Source organism: Tachypleus tridentatus, chromosome 7 (assembly GCF_004210375.1).
Source record: "Tachypleus tridentatus isolate NWPU-2018 chromosome 7, ASM421037v1, whole genome shotgun sequence".
Taxonomy (NCBI): Eukaryota; Metazoa; Arthropoda; class Merostomata; order Xiphosura; family Limulidae; genus Tachypleus; species Tachypleus tridentatus.
The window spans coordinates 99,090,343-99,110,377 of record NC_134831.1 but is presented as its reverse complement, the minus strand read 5'-3'; the positions used below and the strand labels follow the sequence as shown (position 1 = coordinate 99,110,377).

At 39.3% G+C, this 20,035-nt stretch overlaps 1 protein-coding gene across 15 annotated transcripts in view; it reads left to right on the top strand.

The window, feature by feature from the left end:
* The window catches only part of LOC143256270 (unconventional myosin-Ic-like), a 104,399-nt gene that overhangs the window by 4,178 nt on the left and 80,186 nt on the right, over window positions 1–20,035 (top strand). For 5 of the 15 annotated variants that reach the window (XM_076513260.1, XM_076513258.1, XM_076513265.1 and 2 more), the window contains exon 2: window positions 7,301–7,432. The exons of 2 other annotated variants lie outside the window; for them this stretch is intronic. In XM_076513260.1, coding sequence (XP_076369375.1) covers window positions 7,307–7,432 — 126 coding nt within the window. In that variant the 5' untranslated portion in view covers window positions 7,301–7,306. Of the gene's footprint in view, window positions 1–7,285; window positions 7,433–10,951; window positions 11,115–12,195; window positions 12,384–13,261; window positions 13,287–20,035 lie in introns of those variants that run through there. 8 more of the 15 variants (XM_076513256.1, XM_076513264.1, XM_076513255.1 and 5 more) reach the window with 4 other exon arrangements.

Genomic DNA, 20,035 nt, shown 5'->3' with positions numbered 1-20,035 from the left:
CATTATAACGCCCTCACGACTGAAAGGGCGAGCATGTTTGGTGCGACGGAGATTCGAACCAGCGACCCTCAGATTACGAATCGAACGCCTTAACCCACCTGGCCATGCCGAGCTCTGCATGGTTTAATAATATACCTGTTAAAATAGCTTAAATAAAACTTAATCTTGACCAACAGCGTCATTTCATAAAAGGCTTAGGTAAGAGAAAGGAAGATAACTGCCCCTACATAATTTTCGTATATGTATTAATATGACCTGCCTAGAGCTTGAGGGTCGGTTACCCCTCATTTTGATCGCCAAAAAATAACACATGGATAAAATAATTGCTATCTTTTCCAAAAAGCCAGACATGTACAAGGTGCCTAAGAACATTTGGTATTTTTCAAGAGAATATTATCACAGAAAATTGTAATTTGTGGTACATACTAGATATTTAATTTATTAAATAATGATTAGGATCACTTGGCTGTTTTTCGTTTAACACAAAGCTACCCACTGGACTACCTGTGCTTTGTCTGGCGCGGTTATCAAAACCTGTCTTCTATCGTTGTAAGCTCCTAAGACTTTCCGCTGAACCACTGGGGCAGTAATATTATGAAAATTAAATGAAACAAAACAAAAAAAAAACAACGTTTTTCTAGTTACATTTTCTATACACAGATGGGGTTCATCACATCAGTATTATAACTTTTATTTATTTTATATAACACAAATAATAATTTTAAATTTCACAACGCAGTTGACAAAAAACAGTTTTATTGCACTGATTAACGGTATACGTTTCAAGTAAGTAAACGTTTTTGCATATGTATCACTATGACCCAGTAACTTCCGCTTTTCAGTATTTGTTTCTTTCAATGTGATACAGTATTTGTTAAGAATACCGCTTATATTTCATTTCCAGCTTTATAACATATCGTGTTTGTCTTTTAATCACATTACTAGTTAATATTAATAGTGGATTTAATGTGGCCCAGTAATTAGTTAAAAGTTATGTCTTTTGTTGCATTTTAAGTTGTCTCCAAAAATGCTCTTAAACAGATGGTTGGGGAATACTTATCAAAATAAAATAATGAGTATATTATTGGCAAGTGATAACTGATCAACTCTTACTTAACTCCGGTTTGGATATTGGCAAATTCTTATTTGACGTATCATATTTCAGTTTCCTTGTAGGTCCTGGGAAGCTGGCTTATTTGTGATAGTATAATTGAACACATAATTTTTCTGTTTTTTCTTTCATTTTTGTGGCTCATGCATATTTACTAGTACAGGTTTACATATACGTCAACCAAAACATTTATGTACACAAGTACATACTGTCTGTTATAAATACGCAGTGATTATTGGCATTGTACCTTCCCTCCACCACCACAACACCCCAGCCCCCAATCTAGGAAACCCGTCAGGAGATCAGAACACATATCCTTAATCACCACATCTAAGGGAACATAGTATACTCAGTCAAACAATAGCGAGTGTTGGATTATAATTCAGCTAAGATTTATACTTTGTTTTATGGGATCCAGACCCGAGCTCAGCCAAGATTTAGACTTTATTTGGTGCAATTCAGACCCGTGATCAGCCAAGTTTTAAACTTTATTTGGTGGGACCCAGACCCGAGATCAGCCAAGATTTATTAGACTTTGTCTTATGGGATGCAGACCTGAACTCAGCCAAGATTTAGACTTTATTTGGTGGGATCCAGACCCGAGTGCTCGTTCTTGACTTTCACCAGAATCGTACACTTCACGGGTTTCTTGTCTGGGTTGGAACACTAGTTTCTGGAGTAAGATATCCCTGGCAGAAGTGGTTGACCAAATTTTTGAAGTGTCAGTTACACTGCGAGCGTGTGTGGGGGTGGGAGCATCTGTTTGGAAGCCAGAGTTTATTTGCAGGGAACTTTTAAAGAGGAGACAATATGACTATTTTTTTTTCTTGATGGCGGATTTTGAACTTACCAATGAATTTTGAGCAAGTCTCTGCTCTAGGCTGAACAACCACAGCCTAAGACCCAAGTTATCGTGGAGTAAACCAAAAGCAAAGTACTTTCTTTAGAAAGAGAAAGAAGTGGCAAAGCTACTGATGTACCCACGTGTGAGGTTTGACAGCAGATTATGGTTAAAAACAAGAGGGAATTCAGGATAGCCGTGGCACTTAAATTTTGTTTTAGGTGGGATTACAGCAAATTAATCTATGAGACTCTTTTCCCACTTTTTATTAACAGTACTTTTGTGCACCAACAATACCAATCGTAGGGCGCGCGTATACCAGGTTCGATTTTATTTATATTTGCTTATAAAGATCTCCACCAGCCTACCCAAAATTGAGATTCTTTCAGACAGGATTAGAGTAAATTAATCTACGATATATTACACTCTTGTGCAAATTAATTGAAACAAGACGGAAAATTACGATTTTTTCAATTTTTTTGCGTTTTATTTCTGAGAATCCAAAAATTACTCACAAATTAATACATGATATGACCGCCTTTATTTTTCAGAAGATCATTAATCCGCTTTGGCATCGAGTCCACGAGTTACCTGCAATCCTTACTAATTTTTGGATCGCGGTACCAAACCTCAATTATGGCCTCAATTAGCTTATCTTTCGTAGTACAGTCTTTTCCCCGAAGTCTTTCTTTACAAATCGCCCAAAGATTTTCAATATAATTTAAGTCCAGAGAGTTTCCAGGCCAGTCTAGCACCTTTATTCGCGTTGTAGTCATAAAATTCTTTACAAGTTTCGATGTGTGGCACAGAGCCAGATTTTGTTGAAAAATGCCAGATCCATCTGGAAATCTCTTTTTCAGTTCTGGAACGATACTTTTGTACAAAACTTCAATGTACTGTGGTCCTCGCATCATACCTTCTACGATATGTAAGCCTCCGATGTCATAGTGGCTGAAAAAGCCCCAAAACATCTTCTTTAAGGGATGTTTTACGAACTGATTGATGTGAGAATCTCGAAGTTTCTCACCTGGAGATCTGCGAACATGCAGACTTCTTTGACCCTGTACGAAGAAATGAGTCTCGTCACTGAATAACACCTTCCTCCATTGTTCGTGCGTCCAGTTCTTGTGTTTCAGACCTCATTGATACCGTTTTTTTTTTCTTTGAGTTGATAAGAAGTTGTTTTTTGACTGGTCTCCTTGCCATTCTAACGCAATTTCGAATGACGTAATATTCCTCAAAATTTCGTCATATATCCCAAAAATAGATCGACCGTACTGCAAAACACAGCTAATGACGCCGTCTGTTTGAAAAAATGACTATTAAAGGAAATCAGCGGGTCCAGCGAGCCTACACCAGCCGCCATGCTGAAAATATTGTAAAATGACCATTTGTTTCAATTAATTTGCACAAGGGTGTAGGCGTGGCCAAATAGATCAATCGAAAGGATCTGACATTCCGAGTCCAAAATTGTAGTTGGAACTGAAATTAGTTGGATGATAAAACTATGAGTCAGAAGTTTGTACTTTTAAAACTCATAGCTATTCTGTAAGCCGATATGCCGTGGTAAAAAATGAAAGTCGGCAATTACCATTATTGAACTGACTTTACGAGTTTGAATGTGTTTTTTTGTTGTTGTTTTTAGCGTATAAGACACATTAGTGTCTGCTTGTCCTGATTACAAAGCTGCACTATTTTCTAGATTTGACAATCTAATCTGTACAAATCCAGTAGGAATAAAGTAGTTTATCTCACCAATTGCAAAATGTTCGAGTTTAGAGCAATATCTGCCTTTCTGACTCTGAAATGTCTTGATTATTGAATCTGAAATCTGATTATTGGACATTTTTTTATCATTAAGTCATGAGGAACTAATGCACCTCCATCTTCATGTATTAGGAGCTAAATATTAAGTAATACAGGATCGTTGCTGTTGTAAACATTTACAATGGTTCTAAAAATTATCTTTAGAAACTGAAGAACTTGTGAAAGATATGACATCATGTGAATATAGAGAAAGTTAACAGTCATCTTCTTTCAACTTCTAAAACGAAGACCTTAACCTTAACGTGTATATGTTAGAAGTGACTCCAAGAGGCTGGCATGGCCTCGTGGTTATGGCACTCGACTTGCAATCTGAGGCTTGCGGGATAGAAACTAGTCGCCATCAATCATGATCAACCTTTCAGCCATGGGGACGTTATAATGTACAATCAATCCCATTAATCGTTGAGAAAGAGTATTCCAAGAGTTCGTTGTGAATGGTATTGACCGAGTGCCTTACCTTTAGTGTATTAATTCAAAATTAGGGGCAGTTAGAGCAAGCATCACTCGAATAGTTTTTTCGCGAAATTCAATAAACAATAACAAGAAAAGTCGCCATGATTTGTTTAAGGTGAAGGATGGGTTATTTCTAAAAACAATAACTCTTGCAGACCTATGTTGGCCGTGAGTTACTTACTAGCAACCCACTTCCATCGTGCCACATCGATGAAAGAAATACATGAAAGAAGTTATGAGCGTCATGTTTTATCTTTCGGTAGCACCAGATTTAATTTTCTGTGACCATCAAAATGCAGTCAAAGTTCAAAAAGGGGGTCATTCGCACCCAACGACCCACTGGCGACGCAAATTACTCTGAATACTAATTTCAGTCGCCCAGCGAATCTTGAATCTTTTTCTTTCCGTCAAACTTCACGAGATGTATATTCAAAATATAAACCCAAACTTGATAAGCTTCAGTGCAGAATGCGAGTGGTTCAGCAACATGGAAACACAATGATTAAATACAATGCACAACGTGTACATTTAATTGTTTAGAGGTCACGTTAGTTAGAAGCACTGAAGTCACAAGCAGCTATGTTCTTTGTTAAATTTGAACTTTCTAAAGGTCAGTTCTGAGAGGCAAAATAGCTGAGAAACGACCTGTGAATGCTGTTAAGTATTTTTATTTTATATCAACTAAATAAAACCCGTTTATACAATGTACAGAATGAATCGTGTAGCCATGGTTGATGAGAACGTAACCAGTTTGTATATGTGTGTTAAAATTGTGAAGTAAGTTCGTTGATTCAAACATGATAGTTTTGGTTCTCACGTGCGTAGACAGAAAAACAGAAAGATCGTTATTAAGAACCTTAAATCAGTGCACTGGCCTATAAAATGCTCAAAATACGAAAACTGTGGCTTTTAAAGAATTGTTTATCGGTTAGTTTAAATTTTTAACAGCTGGATAGCGGCTCGTGGAATAGCTCTGAGTGTTTTGTTTGTTTGTCATTGTTTTCAAATACAAACTTTTAGTTCGTAGCTCCGTCACCTCTTTTTCGATTTGAAACCTAATTATAATATTGGATAAAGAAGGCCAAACCCTTTCAATTTATGTATTTGAACACACACCCAAGTTCTTACAGATTAATTTACTCTAATCCTGCTAAAATAATTTCAACTTGATGGTGGGCTGGAAGAGAGCCTGAGTAATACAATCGAATCAGATATGCGCGCGCCACACTCTTGGTATTGTTGGTGCTCAAAAACGTATTTGACAAAAAGAGGAGAGAAAGAAAAAATCTCATAAATTAATTTACTCTAATCCTGCTAAAAGAATTTCAGGTGGCGCTGCTGTTAAAGATTTCTTCTTGTTCTTTAAAGTTTGTTTTGAATTTCGCACAAAGCTACTCGAGGGCTATCTGCGCTAGCCGTCCCTAATTTAGCAGTGTAAGACTAGAGGGAAGGCAGCTAGTCATCACCTGGGCTAACTCTTGGGCTACTCTTTTACCAACGAATAGTGGTATTGACCGTGACATTATAACGCCCCCACGGCTAGGAGGGCGAGCATGTTTGGCGCGACAGGGATGCGAACCCGCGACCCTCAGATTACGAGTCGCATGCCTTAACACAACATCTTTACAATAGATCAAAGCAGGCCTCTTTTTTTTTAGTGCAACATTCAAGCGCTCTAACTGTTGACAATAGAAGTGTGATATAATCGTTGCATTGAATGGCAGCAACTCAAAGTGGATCACACCAACAATATCCCACCAAACGCTTAATAAGGCTTTCCTAAGGTGGAGGTTCATTTTGGCCTGTGCTTTAGCCAATTTGCCTGCACTTAGCCATTGTCTGTGGCGCTTAACATTTTTATAAAATATCCATTTTTCATCTCCAGTCACTAACCTGTTCATAAAAGGTGAGTTACGTTCACGAGAGTGCAGAGAAGTGCAAATCATGGGAGACCCATTTTTTAAGTTTTGACACCTTTCCAAGCTGTTGTAAATGACGGTGAATTAAGCCTCTTTGCTAATTATTCAACTGTTACAGCACAATCTTCATCAAGTGCAGCCAGCAGAAAGTCATAATTAAACTCAACAGGAAGACCTGAACGTGGCGCATCATTGAAGCTGTAGTCCCCTGATCTAAACTGAAACCACCTTCGATATTTTCTTTCATTGAGAGACTTCGCACAATAAACACCTTGATTGTTTCGTGTAGAGTCTGCTGCACTGTTGCCTTTTTAAACTCATAAAGCATTGTAAGCCTAATGTGTTCCTCAGACACATCCATCTTCATAAGGGTTTATTTGATTAATGATTTGAAAAAGTGGAGTTGGGTTAGTTTGTTTTGTTTGTCTGAACATTTTTATACACGTCCTACTACATATTTTAGTCATTAAAGCTTTCTACAAAGACAGAAATGATGATGTACTTTCTGAATTAAATTATCGGATATTACTTATGGGATGACCTGATGTATAAGTATGTTTAATAGACAGATATTTATATGAGATGGATAACGAACTTAAGTTAAAAAATAGTGTTTTCAACACTTTTTATAGTGACTTTCAATCGTAGTTTTGTAATTTAATTATACTTTTTCTGCTTGATTATGACTGTTCTCTGCAGGTTTAATCTTGATTTCAAATAAAATTTAGTTTCAGGTTTTTGCATGAAATCACTTGAAATTTTTGTTCGAATTATTGCTGTGGTCCAGTTTATGTGCCAAACATGCAACTATACGTATTTGTTTGTTTGTTTTTTAATTGTGCTGAAAGCTACACAAGAGCTATCTGCGCTAGCCGTCCTTAATTTAGTAGTGTAAGACTAGAGGGAAGGCAGTTAGTCATCACCACCCACAACCAGCTCTTGGGCTACTCTTTTACCAACGAATAGTGGGATTGACCGTTACGTTATAAAGCCGCCACAGCTGAAAAGGCGAGCATGTTTGTTGTGACTTACACTGCTAAATTAGGGACGGCTAGCGCAGATAGTCCTTGTGCAGCTTTGCGCGAAATTCAAAAAACAAACAAACAAATTAAAATCGATTTTGGATATAATTTTATGTTTTACTCGAAGGAGAGCATGGAGAATGACCTACATAACCGAGACAAGGTTGGGGTGCAGGACTACGTACTACTTGAAGATTTCGAAAATGAAAAAGCGTTCGTTGAAAACTTACGGAAAAGATTTAAAGAAAATCACATTTATGTGAGTATTTAAGTTATTGTTACCACTTTTAAGAGTAGGCGTAATATGTTGGATAGCGTGCTGGGCTGCGGATCGAGAGATACGGAGTTCGACTCGCATTGCCGTTGGTACAACTTCACATTTGCTTTTATAATTACATTATAAAATATAATGATACCTTAAGAACGAAATAACAAAAGAAACTATAACAATTTGTTAACCACACTGTATCTGTTATATCCCAGGGCTCATTAGGCCGGCTGGAATATGACAGCCATTGTAGTGGTTGATCTGCTACTTATATTATCAAACTGCTGTTACAATGTGAAATAGATCAAGTTGATGAAGTGTTATTTTGAACATTTTTCTACGATAGCCGTCATATCCAGTGCCGACGAGACCTTTCGTTCAATACCAGGGTTAATCTTTCCCCTTTAGGACAGCGGTAAGTCTTTGGATTTGTAAAGCTAAAATCAAGGGTTCGATTCCCCTCTGTGGACACAGCAGATAGCCCAGTGTGGCTTTGCTATGAGAAAAACACACACATATAAACACACATAAGGGTTCATCACTCATAAGAGCTAATCACAAACCCTGTGGTCGAAGTTTTTGATGGTTGACTTCCTTTCCTCTGATAAGTAGCTGAACATTAAGAATAGCTATACCTGAATACTAGGTGGTCTCTGTCGTTTAGCCCATGGGCATTTAACGTCCAGCTCGGCTTGAAAACTTTGCTTTCAATCAAGACTTTTACTTGAAAAATAATGTGTTAATTTCGGAGCACTGTTTAAACAGAACGACTCTCTTTTGGAACCGCTCTCGGAGGAAGGTCGAATTTTGACGGTCTGTCCCATAATTATTAGAACAGTAACATCACAAGCTGTAAGTAACTAAGTAAGTATCTCACAGAAGGTATTTCACTAAGGAATGTGTAATGTCACGATCTGAAGTTCGGTCGTATGAAAACTGATGTTGGCAGTCTGTTTTTCTGGGTTACGTGCAAGCGTAAGGGTGACTAGGCCATTTTTGGACTAAATTTAGCTATCTACGGCGAAGATATTTCGTCAGTATGATAGCTGAGCATATGTGGAATCTTTTGTAGGTATACTGAAATAATAAATGAATTAAAATAATCTGTTTATGTACATGTATATTCAGCCTGTAACACGTGTGTTTGTACATAGGCACACCCAGTTTTGGAACCTCTTCGCTTCGTTACCGACCATGTCCGGTCATGTTCTATGCGTCAGTATCTTTTGAAAATAACCCTGCAGTGTAGTCCCTACAGCAGAAGGCATCGTCAAAAGTCTGTCGTATTCAAAGTACACCATACTTCCCTGCATGTTCTCCACAATACATCTAGTGCACGAAAATTATGGTTTTCCTGCGCCAGTTTAAATAGTCCAATTGTACAAAATGCCATAAGTACAACATCTTGTGACTTGACCAGTATGTTTTTCTACGAAGGCATACTGGTCAAGTGGCAGATCATACTCCAATTGTTTTAGGTTTGCAACAACTGGACAGATATGTCGCAGAGGCAACTTGTACACGACGTGTTTTACTTTTCCTAACTAGAAATTCCTCTTGATTATGTTGCGTATTGTCGCCTGGTGCATGTGGACAGCTTTTGCAAATAGCCATTTTGCTCATAGGTTCTCATCTGTTAAAAAAAATGTAACACAATTTGCTTACCAAGATTTGGATACGACTTGTTGTAGGTCTCTTCCTGGATGGTCCTGGTTACTCTAGTTGTTTCACAGTCCTTTGTTTTCTAATATCATTACGCACAACGGTACAAGATATATCTCCGACTTAAAAATTCTAAATCCCCGATCTGAACACATCTTTATAATATGAGTGTACGAATATTTTGCACCGTGACTTTATATCAACATTGGTTTTGACTTGACTCGCTAGTGTGTTTATACAAAATCGTTTAATAGAATGTTCTCGGCCTTCTGTAGTTTCATTCGTTACTTAGAACGAATCACAGGATTTGAAGCGCTACAGTATTTTATGAACCATGACTTTTATGGCGAGAGCCATCAGAAGAGGCTAAGCAGTAACTTTAGACTGTTACGACTGGTTTTAAATATCGCTTATTGCCATTATGATAACTTGTTGCTGTTTCAAACCAGTGTTATAGTTGCTTGGATGAAACAAACCATCTCCTACAACACATTAGTGCAAGACTGGTTTATGTTGGTTAAAAAACTTCACAAGAATGACTTTAATGTTTAAAAACAGGTGTCACAAATCCATCCTGTGACACCTTACATCTGGTGGTTTTATGTGCTAGTTGTGATAGTTTTCAACTGGTATATGTATCTGATGACGTTACGTGCTAGTTGTGATAGTTTTTAACTGGAATGTGTATCTGATGGTGTTATATGCTAGGTATGATAGTTTTCAGTTGTGGTATTGTGTCAGAGGTGTGGTGTTTTTCAGCTACAATGTGTAACTGTGATATTGTGCCACAGATGTGGTGGTTTCCAACTGAAACGTGTATCTGATGATGATGTGTAAACGATCTGGTAGTTTCAGTTAGTGTATGTACCTGGTGGTGTTCTGAACCAGGTGTGGTAGTTAGTGTATGTACCTGGTGGTGTTCTGAACCAGGTGTGGTAGTTAGTGTATGTACCTGGTGGTGTTCTGAACCAGGTGTGGTAGTTAGTGTATGTACCTGGTGGTGTTCTGAACCAGGTGTGGTAGTTAGTGTATGTACCTGGTGGTGTTCTGAACCAGGTGTGGTAGTTAGTGTATGTACCTGGTGGTGTTCTGAACCAGGTGTGGTAGTTTTTGTATGTACCTGGTGGTGTTCTGAACCAGGTGTGGTAGTTTTTGTATGTACCTGGTGGTGTTCTGAACCAGGTGTGGTAGTTAGTGTATGTACCTGGTGGTGTTCTGAACCAGGTGTGGTAGTTTTTGTATGTACCTGGTGGTGTTCTGAACCAGGTGTGGTAGTTAGTGTATGTACCTGGTGGTGTTCTGAACCAGGTGTGGTAGTTTTTGTATGTACCTGGTGGTGTTCTGAACCAGGTGTGGTAGTTTTTCGGAACTGATAAAATAGCTTTTTCACAGATAAACTTGCTAATCACTACGTATCCACACACCCATTTCACATTTGCCAAGTAAACACTTGTTTGCTTTCTCTTTTAAGTAACGTAAGCATAATGTACCAGTCACCGTCTCTGATGGTAAATATTACTGACCTTTTACTTGTTGTATAATGAATTCTTAAGTTCCTTGTTTAAACACAATCTCATGTGATGTCGTCTTTGGTAATCACATTTTATGATATACAGTATTTTTATCAACACTTATAACTTAATAAGTTGTTTATCGAGTCTCGAGAACTTACTCTACGTTTCTGATTCGGCGAAATAAATATTTTCAATTGATAACATCTTCGACCCACGTGTTTTTGTAACACTTAACTTCAAGACAGGAAAATGATGCAACAGATTGGTTTGATTTGTTTGAAATGTTTCCAAAGATTGCACAAAAGCTGTCTGCGCCGTCACTTAGTCAGCAGTGAAAAACTAGAGGAAAAGTAGTTAATCAACATAATAGCAGCTTTATGTATGTGGGGGTAGCCATCTTTCTTTTTGTATTGTTTAAACAAATTGTCACGTTTACAACCTCGCCACACATTCCCTAAATCCATGTTTAATTGACGGTCGGATCTGTTAATTATGAGGTTAGTCAACGGTTTGTCGTTTTGGTGTCTTTTCTGTTGCTTGCATCTTAGTTTTTCTAGTTTTTTGTTGTGGCAGATCTTTTTGTCTCTGTCGCTCTTAGTATTGATTTGGTTTATGTTTCGTTGTATAAGTCCGTAAATCTCTGGTTTAATGCAGCATGCCAGTTGATGGTCTAGGTTCACAATTAAACACAGACAAGATACATCTACTTAACAAAGGACTCAACTTCGCAATAGCATCTAGGTACATTCCAACCATAGAAATCAAAACATGTTTAGAAGACCTAGCCAGGAGACTTGTGATACTTTCTACAGAGAACAACAACAAGGAAACAACCAAAAATAGCCAACAGAAAAAAGACAACTTAGATAATTTTATTGACATACAATTCTGTATGTTTAACCCAGGTCGTCTGATGAGTTTTAGGACTTATTGTAAAACTGCACAAATTGCAGTGAGACATTATCAGTCTGCCCACCACGGGTATCGAAATCCGGTTTTTAGCGGTGTGAGTCCGCAGACATACCGCTGTACCACTGTGGGGAGTGACTGTTTAATTTTGAATTACAAAGTTTGCCATTTGCTGCATTATATATACAGAAGAACGGTGTGAAATGGTGTTTGTCAGGCCTTATTAAAAACGGGTGTGAAATGGTGTTTGTCAGGCCTTATTAAAAGGTTGACGCAGTTTCCTTGATGCTGTAAATCTCAATATTGTGTGATGAAGTCTAAAAAGGCATTTCTTATCACATTTATTATGGGATGTACATGTTCTTCTTCCCTTGTTTATCGTGTTGGTGTTGTGTGTGCTTTAGTTGTTCATGTGTTTCTTCAGTTTGTGGCTGTGAGCATATAACATCTCCGTATGTATATGATTTTGACAGCGTGTGCTTTAATATTTTCATTTGACGTTTGCTTTTGGTTCATGTTATTTGGGCTAGGCTTACTGTATGTGTTATATCAGTGTTTGAATGTCCTTTAATTTACGACATCCATTGTAATTTGCTATATATGTTGTTTTTTTTACAGTTACGTCACAATGATTTGTCTTTATCCTTAGGGTACTCTACCCTTTTATAGCATGAAAGTTAAATTCTCCCAGAGTACAGTCACTTTTCGATTTCTCCACACTTGTAATGAGGTAATTTACTCCTGGCAGTAATAAATAGATTTTCGTTATTACTACTCACCAGAATACGACTACTTGCACGTTTATTCTGATGTGGGACTTTCTGACTGGCCAGGGATACTACATACAGACAATGGAAGTAAGATTCTGTGATTCAATAAATATTATATGCAAGATTCTGGAGAGGGTATGTGAAACCTTTCTGGCACTGTTAATGATATAAATGGCCCATTTAGAAAGAAAAAAAAAAGAAACACCCCAAATCTTCATCTCCAATTATGATTTGTATGTACAGTCATGTACAACATTGATGGTATCCTGACTGCTGACAAGTACAGCAAGATGGCAAATTCACCATCTAGTTGCCAATACTTCTTTGTTGTGACTCCTGACTGTATGTCACATGTGTTTCCATTAATATATATATATTTAATACTTTTAAATTATTTTAAAATACGTTGACAAAATTAATTTATGTGGAGCTAAATTGACACTTGGAAGAACGTGAAATTCACTTAGGGGTTGTGAGTGTTTTATTGGAGAAACAGTCAAAACCCACTATTCGGCTAGAGTAGCCCACGCACGAGTTGGTTGGATGATGTTAACTATCTCGAGCATCTGTGCGTGAAATTCAGCAAACAACAATTAAGCTCAGCATCTTTAGCCTCATTGTTGACTTCAGTGTATAAATATGACGTAGATGCTGACTAAACTGTATTTTATTTTTTGATAACGTAAAACTTGTTTTGCAGCAAGTGGTTTGAGGGTCACAGGCTTTATTATCATGGTCAGTATGCTATATGATTAATCCGATAAATTTCAAAGCTCACTGATGTACATTCAGATAAAATACATTTTTTTTTGGACACTCAGTAAAATTCGTTATGTTGAAATATCGAGATCTATGTTTTAAACACATGACATATTTCATGGTTTCGTGGCATAAAGATTCATTCATTATAACCATGTGTTTATTGCTGGAATTTTAAACCAAAATGTCAGTCGTCTCTCTTCCAGGGAGATTTGCCGATTGATTCTCCAGGTGAGTTTAGTGGAGAGAGAAGTGTAGAATCTCGCCATATAAAACTAAGTAAACAGCAGAGTTCGTCTTAGTGGAGAGAGAAGTGTAGAATCTCGCCATATGAAACTAAGTAAACAGCTGAGTTCGTCTTAGTGGAGAGAGAAGTGTAGAATCTCGCTATATAAAACTAAGTAAACAGCTGAGTTCGTCTTAGTGGAGAGAGAAGTGTAGAATCTCGCCATATAAAACTAAGTAAACAGCTGAGTTCATCTTTTTCTTAAATCTAGAGTATTTTCCCGGATGATGCGTCATCACACCATTTTTTCCTTATCCACATGAGTCTAGAGTGCATAAGAAGGGAGGAGTAGCTGTCATGCTAATTTCATATGAGGTTAAGTCAGTTCGAGTGGTGAGTCAGCGAATGTCGCTGTATGATGTTTGCTGTTTTGGATGTTTAACTGACAAAAACATCGAAGTACAAGCTTCCAATGTTGGAAGATGGCAGTGACAATGCACAATATAACAGTAACATGGATACTGGAACTGAAGAAGAATCTAGTGATATGTTTTTACTAACGAAATGATAAAGAAAATAGCCGTGCACAAAAATCAAGAAACTGAGAGACAGTCAAGCAAATATGATGAAACAATCAGATCTGTGGAAAAAATAATAATATGGAGGAAATCCAGGCACTGGAAGACTTGCTGTGTGTAGCTGATGAACAGAAAGACAACCACCTAGGTACACCTGGCACTGGAAGGCTTGCTGTGTGTAGCTGGTGAACAGAAAAACAACCACCTAGGTACACCTCGCACTTGAAGGTTTGCTGTATGTAGCTGGTGAACAGAAAAACAACCACCAAGGTACACCTGTCACTGGAAGGCTTGTTGTGTGTAGCTGGTGAACAGAAAAACAACCACCTAGGTACACCTGGCACTGGAAGGCTTGCTGTGTGCAGCTGATGAACAGAAAGACAACCACTTAGGTACACCTGGCACTGGAAGGCTTGCTGTGTGTAGCTAGTGAACGGAAAAACAACCACCTAGGTACACCTGGCACTGGAAGGCTTGCTTTGTGCAGCTGACGAACAGAAAGATAACCACTTAGGTACACCTGGCACTGGAAGGCTTGCTGTGTGTACCTAGTGAACGGAAAAACAACCACCTAGGTACACCAGGCACTGGAAGACTTGCTGTGTGAGGCTGATGAACAGAAAGACAACCACCTAGGTACAACTGGCACTGGAAGGCTTGCTGTGTGTAGCTGGTGAACAGAAAAACAACCACCTAGGTACACCTGGCACTGGAAGGCTTGCTTTGTGCAGCTGACGAACAGAAAGATAACCACTTAGGTACATCTGGCACTGGAAGGCTTGCTGTGTGTACCTAGTGAACGGAAAAACAACCACCTAGGTACACCAGGCACTGGAAGACTTGCTGTGTGTAGCTGATGAACAGAAAAACAACCACCTAGGTACACCTGGCACTGGAAGGCTTGCTGTGTGTAGCTGGTGAACAGAAAAACAACCACCTAGGTACACCAGGCACTGGAAGACTTGCTGTGTGTAGCTGATCAACAGAAAGACAACCACCTAGGTACACCTGGCACTGGAAGGCTTGCTGTGTGTAGCTGGTGAACAGAAAAACAACCACCTAGGTACACCTGGCACTGGAAGGCTTGCTGTGTGTAGCTGATCAACAGAAAGACAACCACCTAGGTACACCTGGCACTAGAAGGCTTGCTGTGTGTAGCTGGTGAACAGAAAAACAACCACCTAGGTACACCAGGCACTGGAAGGCTTGCTGTGTGTAGCTGGTGAACAGAAAAACAACCACCTAGGTACACCTGGCATAGGAAGGCTTGCTGTGTGTAGCTGGTGAACAGAAAAACAACCACCTAGGTACACCTGGCACTGGAAGGCTTGCTGTATGTAGCTGATGAACAGAAAAACAACCATTTAGGTACACCTGGCACTGGAAGGCTTGCTGTATGTAGCTGGTGAACAGAAAAACAACCACCTAGGTACACCTGGCATAGGAAGGCTTGCTGTGTGTAGCTGGTGAACAGAAAAACAACCACCTAGGTACACCTGGCACTGGAAGGCTTGCTGTATGTAGCTGATGAACAGAAAGACAACCACCTAGGTACACCTGGCACTGGAAGGCTTGCTGTGTGTAGCTGATGGACAGAAAGACAACCACCTGGGTACACCTGGCACTGGAAGGCTTGCTGTGTGTAGCTGATGAACAGAAAAACAACCATTTAGGTACACCTGGCACTGGAAGGCTTGCTGTATGTAGCTGGTGAACATAAAAACAACCATCTAGGTACACCTGGCACTGGAGGACTTGCTGTGTGCAGCTGATGAACTGAAAGACAACCACCTAGGTACACCTGGCACTGGAGGCTTGCTGTGTGTAGCTGATGGACAGAAAGACAACCACCTAGGTACACCTGGCACTGGAAGGCTTGCTGTGTGTAGCTGATGAACAGAAAAACAACCACCTAGGTACACCTGGCACTAGAAGGCTTGTTGTGTGTAGCTGGTGAACATAAAAACAACCATCTAGGTACACCTGGCACTGGAGGACTTGCTGTGTGCAGCTGATGAACTGAAAGACAACCACCTAGGTACACCTGGCACTGGAAGGCTTGCTGTGTGTAGCTGATGGACAGAAAGACAACCACCTAGGTACACCTGGCACTGGAAGGCTTGCTGTGTGTAGCTGATGAACAGAAAGACAACCACCTAGGTACATTTGAAAGGAGGAGTGGATACATTTGAATAAATTGCGCATAGCCATTGCTCTTCTTTTATGGTAAGCTGGACCAGGCTGGAACCAACACTTGTTCTTTATTAGAGTACAAACCAAAGACTGCACAATACTCTTTTCTGAAGAGTTGTGGTATGGATCTTGTAAAACTCACAGGAGTCGAACAGTCCATCCCCATGGAACTTTCTTGCACAATTTTTCGTGTCTTTAGTATGAAAGAAGCAGTTCCTGCGTGTTCTCCGTCACGAAAAATTTAAGAATAAGGTTGTTTGTTTGTTTGAATTTCGCTCAAAGCTACTCTAGGGCTATCTGTGCTAACCGTCCCTAATTTAGTAGTGTAAGACTAGAGCGAAGGCAGCTAGTCATCACCATCCACCGCCAACTCTTGGGCTACTCTTTTACCAACGAATAGTGGGATTGACCGTTACATTATAACGGCCCCACGGCTGGGAGGGCGAGCATGTTTGGCGCGACGCGGGCACGAACCCGCGACCCTCGGATTACGAGTCGCACGCCTTACGCGCTTGGCCATGCCAGGCCCGCCCAAAGCAACATGAGGGCTATCTGCGCTAGTCGTTCCTAACTTAGCAGTGTAAAAAGGCAGCTAGTCATCATCACTTATTTAAGTTTTGAGCTACCCTTTTACCAACGAATAGTTGGATTAAATGTCACATCATAACGCCTCCCACGGCTGAAAGGGTAAGCATGTTTGGTATAACGGGGATTCGAATCCACGACATTCAGGTTAGGAGTCCAGTGCCCTAACCACCTGACCATACCGGGCCAAAGAATAAGCCAGGTGTGTATTATGTCTTCTCTTTGCCAAGAAAGAGAAAGAAGATAAGTTATTGTGGGAAACCGGTCTGATCTGATTCTAGAAAAAATATTTGTACTATGTGTGAAATGTAATATTCTGAAAATAACACTGTTCATATTTTTATTAGATTTTCCGAGGAAACCACTTTAAAAAAATACACTTTTTATTTTATGTGTGTGAGTAAACTGTTTGTTTCAATTAAAAATGAGATTATCAAAAAATGTTAAACTATAAAAACGCAGCTGAGGTGACCAATGACCTCGGGTAAGCATTAGAAGGTGAGAAAAAGAAAAGTTTGCAATTTAGGGATAACAGTCACAAAAACTGTGATGTAGTTACATCAGGTCGTAATTTAACCTCGTATTACCCATCCACCCACTCACTGCCTAAAACAAGCCTCTTGTTAGACGCTTTCTCACACTGGAAAACGAAATCGTAATAACTTAAAGTACTTATTTCGACACCGCACAGTGACCTAGTTGGAGAACGAAACGCTGAGAAAGCACTGGCTCTGAATAGAACAGTTTGTACAGCTTACAGCTTAGCGGAATGTAGGACTGTGAGCAAAGAGGGAGAAGGGAAAAACACTAATTACAAATCATGACGTGCACGGTGTTACCAAACTCCCGTGACCCGGCATGGCCAGGTGATTAAGGCACTCGAGTTGTAATCTGAAGGTCGCGGGTTCGAATTCCTGTTGCACCAGATATGATTGCTCTTTCAGCTATGGGGGCTTCATAAAATGACGGTCAATCCCACTATTCGTTGGTAAAAGAGTAGCCCAATATTTGGCGGTGGGTGATGATAACTAGCTACCTTCCCTCTAGTCTTAAACTATCTAAATTAGGGACGGCTAGCGCAGATAGCCTTCGTGCAGCTTTGCGCGAAATTCAAACAACAAAGAAACTAAACCTAACCTAACCAAACAAACCAAACTCCCATGTTGATAAAAACAGTTTTTAATTGAAGAGTGAAATCACTTGGTCATTTTCTTTTTTACTTCGATTTCTATCCAAGCACCAACAGAAACAGGAAAAACGAAAGTTGATGCAAATGACGTGGATAACATGATATATAAAGGTAACATTTATCAGGTAGGATATTTCTTGCCGTGTAGCTTATACAAATATAACTACTGATTAGTGAAAGGTCAAACGCTTCAAAACATTTGTATAAGTCGTGAGAACGTGAAGTATGTTTGTATGTCACAGCTTAAAGTAATCTTACATCAGTTACAAATACCGAGTCAGTCCTTCTATGACAATGCGCGTTTTGATCTTACCGTTTCACTGTGTTCCATGATTATCTTTTGTTGCGGATCTGTGATAAGAATTTTAAAATATTCAATATATCTCTCTGGTATCGAAAAAGATATGGTTACACATTTACGTGTCAACAACGTAATAAAATATCTGTTGTTGTTGTTTGGAATTTCGCACAAAGCTACTCGAGGGCTATCTGTGCTAGCCGTCCATAATTTAGCAGTGTAAGACGAGAGGGAAGGCAGCTAGTCATCACCACCCACCGCCAACTCTTGGGCTACTCTTTTACCAACGAATAGTGGGATTGACCGTCACATTATAACGCCCCCACACGGCTGGGAGGGCGAGCATGTTTGGCGCGACTCGTGCGCGAACCCGCGACCCTCAGATTACGAAGCGCACGCCTTAACGCGTTAGGCCATGCCATGCCAATAAAATATCTAGCTGACAGTAGAAGTACGTCGTAATTGACAGGCATTTGTGACATTTGTCGGCTGGAACATAGAAATGTTATCTGGGATAAGAATTTAAGGCACATTAACTTGATGCCAGTCCCGGCCTTCGCATCAGTGTACACAGAACCTATATGATTAGCCAGACAAACGTGTATTAAAAACATATATCTTCATGTGTAAAACGTTTGTGTGAATGTGTGACAACTCGACGTTTTCGTGCGTAAGGGTTGACGCAAAATATTTCCGGCAATTTAAATCCGTGAGAGTAAAAATCAACTCTCTCGGTTGATGGTTGGCGCTGCTGATGGGTTATCTCTTCTCTGATTACAGTTCAAAATTAAGAGTAGCAAGAAATAATGAAAGCAGGGTTTTCGTAAATACAACACAACATTTGTGGTTCTTTACTGATTGTTATTCCTAAGCCTCCACACAACTAGCTCAGCAGTATCCTTTTTCTTTTATAACCAAATGCGACTGAAATTAATAAGTTGAGCGTTATGTCTTGTTTTCTAACCATTTGCTTGGGGATGGGCATAAATTTTACTGACAAGACATTTGTGATACTTTAATTAAGAAAGTGACATCAGCAGCGTAAATGAATTGAATCTAGAAAATGCTTTTGAATTTCGCGCAAAGCTACACGAGGACTATCTGCACTACTTGTTCCTAGTTTAGCAGTGTATGACTAGAGGGAAGGCAGCTAGTCATCATCACCCACCGCCAACTCTTGGCCTACTCTTTCACCAACGAATAGTGGGACTGACTGCACATTTTCAGCCGTGGGAACGTTATAATGGCAAAAGAGTAGCCTAAGAGTTGACGGTGGGCGGTGATGACCAACTGTCTTCCCTTCAGTCATATACTACTAAATTAGGGACGGCTAGCGTAGATAGCCCTTGTGTAGCTTCGCGCGAGATTAAAAAACAATAAACAAACAATTCTAACTGAATAAAAGTCATAAAATTAAAGACGTTAGTCAGTCAAGGATGATAGTTGGACTTGTCCTAGAGGCATGACTTGGACCAGGAAATTACCGAAAGCGAAGCGAATTAATAAAAACCTTTCTGTAAAAACAAAGAAAAGGAAAAAGACATTTAAGGACATTCAATATGTTTATTTTCTGACAAAGTGTTTATTCAACTGCATTTCTCAAATTAAGTAATGACGCTGTTTATAGATGAACCACAAGGATAATATTAGTTTGCAAATAACACGAGTTAGTTGTATGTTAATTTGTGTGTATAGATGTAACGATATTCAGGTTTTATTTCAGTAATTTAAACGCTTCAACTTTCACATGCTGCAATACAGTTCCTTAAAAATAAATATAATAAAAGGCGCGTGCAGATGAAAACACTTTCTGCTGTGGCGGTGAATTCTGCTTGTCAGATAATAGTAATTGTGTAAGCGGCGGATGTCGTTCTCTGTTGATTTCTCTTCCTTTTCTGGTTAGCAGTTCTA